General features: G+C 38.1%; 1 protein-coding gene across 1 annotated transcript; it reads right to left on the bottom strand.

Moving 5' to 3' along the window:
• Positions 1-3,288: 3,288 nt before the first annotated feature.
• LOC140154732 (uncharacterized) lies at positions 3,289-4,893 on the bottom strand. Its single transcript, XM_072177298.1, has one exon. It carries the CDS (start codon positions 4,891-4,893, stop codon positions 3,289-3,291), a length of 1,605 nt encoding a protein of 534 aa, XP_072033399.1.
• Between the last annotated feature and the right edge of the window lie 909 nt (positions 4,894-5,802).

Genomic DNA, 5,802 nt, shown 5'->3' with positions numbered 1-5,802 from the left:
GGCTCGAATAGGCCTACCCTTCTGTATGAATAGGCATGTTTTCATTTTCATTTAGGCCTATAATGGCCTCCAAACTATTGTTAAGTTATCTTGTTTTGTCCTTTATTGTACAGTATATTCTTCACCGTAAATTGGTGTGTGTGTGTGGGGGGGGGGGTGTCCCGGTTCGCCCCTTCAGTCTCAAATGAAGCAGGCCTAAACAATGCGTTCACCCCTCCAATAAAGTCCATCCCCAGATTTGACCTCTTTACTTTGTAGGTTCAGTCCATGATCCATGGGCCTGATCCATTATTTAATATGCAAGAAATGTCGACCCTCCGAATTTAAACCTTTCCAATTTGGCCAAAGTCCACAATGCCGTAAAGGTTGGGCTACACTACAGTTCAGTTCTTTTCACAGTGTTGACTTATAATTTCATGAGAAAGAAAAAGAAAATGGGAAAGATTTTAATCTTTCCCATTTTCTTTTTCTTTTTAAAAAACATGTATAGGCCTAGGCGTTTAAAATTGCCCAATTGAATATTTAGTCGAAACAGTTTTGATTTTTCAATGTTGTGCCGACCGATATTATATGACTAAAAAGAAACTCATTCCAACCAACGTGTGCTATTTTAATTGGGAGTAGGCCTAGGCCTACATTAAGAGTAAATTTCCTTGGGTTATGAAAAGGGGAAATATGAAATAAAGATGGTATGACATGCAAGAAAGCGGAAGTAAAAATAAAATATGAAAAAGAAACATGAATTAATATTAAAATCGGGCATGACAATTGTCAAATTTAAACCTTAATTGTGACACGATCTGGTTCATGGGGGGCAAAAGAGGCATTTTTGAAAATTGTATTACTGTGAAAACACCAAAGGTCTAGCATACTTGGTTCTAAAGTTATGGAGTTTTTCATGCATATTTTCTTGATGGGCCTATGCCGTAAAATAATGATCTTTTAAATTCATGTAGGCCTACTCTTTTGCATGCAGTTTGAAACTTTCTTCATCTTTATTATAATGCTAGAACTCTATGAGGTATTGTTGAACTTATGCATTAAAGTCTAAAATTGAAATATTAACAAAAAATAAATGTTATTTTTAGGGCCTATGCGGTAGGCTATGCCTACAAAGTGTTTTTATTGTGATCGTAATTTTTTAATGTTTGATAGTACATGTAGTAATACAATTAAAAATACAAATTTAGGCTAAAAATATAATAAGGACAAATCAAACAATTACAATAATAACAAAAACGGCAAACCAATGTGATGCATGTTTATAAGTAATGAGACATTAAGAATCTTTTAAAAATTTACTTGAATTTCTTTGCGGTAGGCCTATCCCGCGCGGCGGGCCGCTATAAGCGCCTTCGTGCAAAAAAACCCATTTTTAGAAAATGTAGGCCGATTACAAAAATGCAACACCTATAGTATGGATGTTGGTGTTATATTATTATCGTATTGAACAAACAATAAATTCAGAAAGAATTAAAACAATTTATTCTAATAACCAAAATAAAACCTATGCGTTTTCCATTAAAAAAAAGGACATGCCTAGGCCTACTTCGCATTGACTAGGCTCGCGCGTATCGGGCTGAAAAGCATCGCAAAGTTTAAAAACAAAAAAGGGCGGTTTTAGAAAATGTATAACAAAAAGGAAACAGCTAGTATCAACGTCAAGTTTGCGGGATTTAGAAAAGGACATCTGTGAATATCAAACTGCAATATTTCACTTCAACACAGAAAATCTCAAAAAATTTCAAAAAGTACTATAAAACATTGTGTTTTTAGAGTAGGCCTAATAATCACAATGGTCAGCTATGGTTGATGAAAAACTGTCGACCCCAAGCCAATTTTCACTGCCGTCGTTGGTGGCGCGCTGTATTTGGAATCGCGAGAATTGCCATAGCCCATGTTTTCCTTAATTTTATCTCTATCAAGCTGTAAATAGAGCAGAATATGAAATCTGTGGCTATATTTTAAAAACAGAGCGAAACACAAAACAGAATATGAACTAGATGGCACAGCTGTGTTTGAGCAAACACGAATATCTATGCCTGTGACTTCCACCCTAACACCCCTTAACCCACCATGACCCCCTTAATCCATCCTAAGACACCTCATAATATTTTTAATGCTAAAAGGGCTATCAGTATACCGACTAAAAAATTAAAATTGAGGAATACCCCTTTAGTTGCATTTGCTGTGTAAACACTTCAGGGCGGTCCTCCTTGAATACTTCAATAAAAATGTTCCATATGCAAGTGTCCTTTTAAGTAGTTATCCCCCTCCCTTAACCCACCATGACACCCTAGATACATCTTGACACCCCATGATATGTTCAATGCTAAAGGGCTATCAGTATACCGAAAGAAAAATTTTTTAAAAAATCATCAAATATCAACATACTCCTTTAATTGCTTTTGCTGTGTAAACGCTTGAGGGCGCTTCTCCTTAAATAATGCAATAAACATGTTCCATGCAAAAAAAATGTAAAATAGAAAATATCTGATTACCCCTTTAAGGTCAAAACGGGTGAGTGCCCCTTTAAGGTTATTAACTATTTTAAACTGTTGCGACTTGGTAGTTCACATCATCTTGCGAATGGTAGTGAGCTTTGGCAAAAACTGCATTGCTCATTTCATAGCGAGCGTGAAGAAGAATATATAGACCACTTGACATCATTGTTTATCAACAAAGGCGAGGGATTGGTCTGTCGATATGCTCGAACGAACTGCTGCACTGCTCAATGGCTTTCTTGTACTATATGAAATGTGGTGGGAGATTTAAAATGCACGTGCCCTGAGCAAACTACGATGCGTACGCACACTGCAGGGCAAAGAACAATGGAAAGTGCCATAATTGCCGGGCAATGACGTCACATGTCAATTGGTCAGATACACTTTTGTTGGTCCTATGGTTCTTGAGTTATATATTGTAAAGAGGGCTGAAACAACAATACATATAACGTACATAACTCATTAACAACAATAAATCAAGCAAGTTTGCAAAGTATAGGATTTGTAGAATGAACTTTTGCAAAACATCAAGGTGTTATCATTGAATAAGTTCATCAGGTTTGTAGATTAAATAAACAAGACATTTTTGAGTGACAAAACCAAGTGAAAATTAACTCACTACAATATTTCGTCCTTCACGTCGGAGGACTTCATCAGGTATGACTGATATGGTCATCTGATCCACTTTCCCGGGAGATGGGTTTCCGGTTGGGCTTAGACTCTTTCGCAGTCTTCAAAAGCGGATCATATACGTGGCTAAGGAAATATGTGCCCTCCTCTCTGTTTAAGGTCTTGCTCCCCTTCTTCTAATCTCCATGGCTTCTCGAACTTCTCTAGACTTCTTGTTGTGCTCCCGCCCAAGGATCTTTGAATCATCCCAATTGATAACGTGGTTGGCCCGGGCAACATGATCAGAAATTGCTGATTTGGTCTGTTCTTTTTCTGATAACTTGCGTTCAGATCGAGTGTACTTTTTGTTAGTGGCCTTATTGACTTCAGCTTTGTGTTCTGACATCCTGGTTCCAAACATGCGAGATGTTTCACCGACATAGGACTGATCGCAGTTTTGGCATCCAATTTCATAGATACAATTGCCTGTTTTTTCTTTCTCGCGTTTGTCCTTCGGGTGTACTAAGATACGCCTGAGAGTTTGGTGAGGTTTCATGGCCGTATCTACCTTATGTTTCTTGAAAATTCTTTGAATGCGCTCCGACACGCCATTAACATATGGGATAACCACCATGCCTTTGCTTTTCTCATCAGTGGTCTTACTTTTCTTAGAGATTGGTTTTTCAGCGTTTTGGATTTTGTTTTGCATTTGATCTTTTACTTTGTCCATCGTCCATTTCGGGTAGCCACAGTTTTTAAGGGCTGTGCGAATATGCTCTTCTTCTTTGATCTTATCACTTGTTTCTGTGACGACAGAGTTCATACGATCAAAAAGGGTTCTGATAACTCCCATTTTTTGATGGAGAGGGTGCTCGGAATTGAAATCAAGATACTGATCAGTATGGGTGGGTTTTCTGTACACAAGGAGTTTTATGGAGCCGTCTGGTTTTCTGATAATAAGTGTGTCCAAGAAAGGAATTTTTCCATCTTTCTCTTTTTCGAAAGTAAATTTAATACTGTCTGTTGGGTCTATTGTATTGAGATGGTCCGTTAGATTTTGCACTTGACCGTTGTTGATTATTTCAAGAACATCGTCGACATATCGGCGCCAGAGCCGCGGCTTACAATCTATAGGCGCAGTCGCAATTGCCTGTTGTTCAAGGAACTCCATAAACAAATTTGCTATGATAGGGCTGACCGGACTGCCCATCGCGGCACCAAAACGCTGTCTATAAACATTGCCTCGGAATTCAAAATATGTGGTGGTCAAGATAAATTCCAGGAGCTCTACGATGTCCTCAACATCGAGTTTTGTGCGCTTATTCAGATCTTTATCTGCGACGAGTCTTTGTTTGATAATATCTAGTGTCTCTTTGATAGGTGTGTTCGTGAAAAGAGAGACAACATCGTGGGAATTGAATATTTCGTTCTCTTCTATGTAAACGCCACTAAGTTCCTCCGCTAAATCTTTTGAGTTTTTCACATGATGTTCTGTGTTTCCAACAAGTGGGTTCAGTAAATCAGCTAAAGCTTTCGACGTTTCGTACCCAAGGGAGTCCGTGTAATCCACTATGGGCCGAATAGGATTGCCTGGTTTGTGAATTTTAGTGGTGCAATATAATCTCGGAGTATTGGCCGTGGTAGGATATAAGAGCCTATACTGAGCATCATCAATTTTCTTTTCTTTCTGGAGTCTAGTGAGGATGGCTATTAACTTGCGTTTATACTTGGCAGTGGGATCGGCTTTTAGTGTTTCATAAGTCTTATCATCTTTCAACATTTCATGTACTTTTTCCTCATAATCTTCCTTATCGAGTACAACAGTTGACTTGCGATTTCACTTCCGGTTCAAGTGTTTCTAATTCTTTGTTTATGGCGACGTGTTTTTTGTTTAAGGAAACTAATTTATTACTGATCACGCGAATGCGTTCCCGAACAAGTTCTTTTTCCGCCTTTTCAATGATCTTTTTGGCGTTATTTGTCCGAATAGGGCATTTCAGTTTCAGGCTTACCGGCGTTAGATTTAGATCCTTGCAGCGGTGCGTGAAAGTCAGATGATTTTTGTGTCTAGAGATTTTCTTGTTTACATTTTCCAAATCACGTATCTTCTTGACCGTTGGTTGACCGTGTAAATTTCTAACTTCATTGAATAAGTTCATCAGATTAGAAGAAGGGGGAGCAAGACCTTAAACAGAGAGGAGGGCACATATTTCCTTAGCCACGTATATGATCCGCTTTTGAAGACTGCGAAAGAGTCTAAGCCCAACCGGAAACCCATCTCCCGGGAAAGTGGATCAGATGACCATATCAGTCATACCTGATGAAGTCCTCCGACGTGAAGGACGAAATATTGTAGTGAGTTAATTTTCACTTGGTTTTGTCACTCAAAAATGTCTTGTTTATCAAGGTGTTATTTTTCAATAATATATTGACTTAGATAATGAAAATCGATTTTTGGTTTGCTTCGACCAACAATACCTCGTCTACCCTTAAGCGGTTTAGTTCTTGATCCAAAGGAGTGCAAAGAAGTGGTTTTAAGGTTACACAAAGAGACGTATAAAAAACGTATAAAAGACGTATAAAGTTGTTCTCTAAAACAGAGTTTTCTCAGTAATCAAATATCGCAGCGAGTGAAATGTTGGTGCATTGGATGTAGCTTAACATTTTGTGTGTGTTATATACAAATTAT

This window comes from Amphiura filiformis, chromosome 6, assembly GCF_039555335.1.
Source record: "Amphiura filiformis chromosome 6, Afil_fr2py, whole genome shotgun sequence".
Taxonomy (NCBI): domain Eukaryota; kingdom Metazoa; phylum Echinodermata; class Ophiuroidea; order Amphilepidida; family Amphiuridae; genus Amphiura; species Amphiura filiformis.
This window is presented reverse-complemented; position numbering and strand designations above follow the sequence as displayed.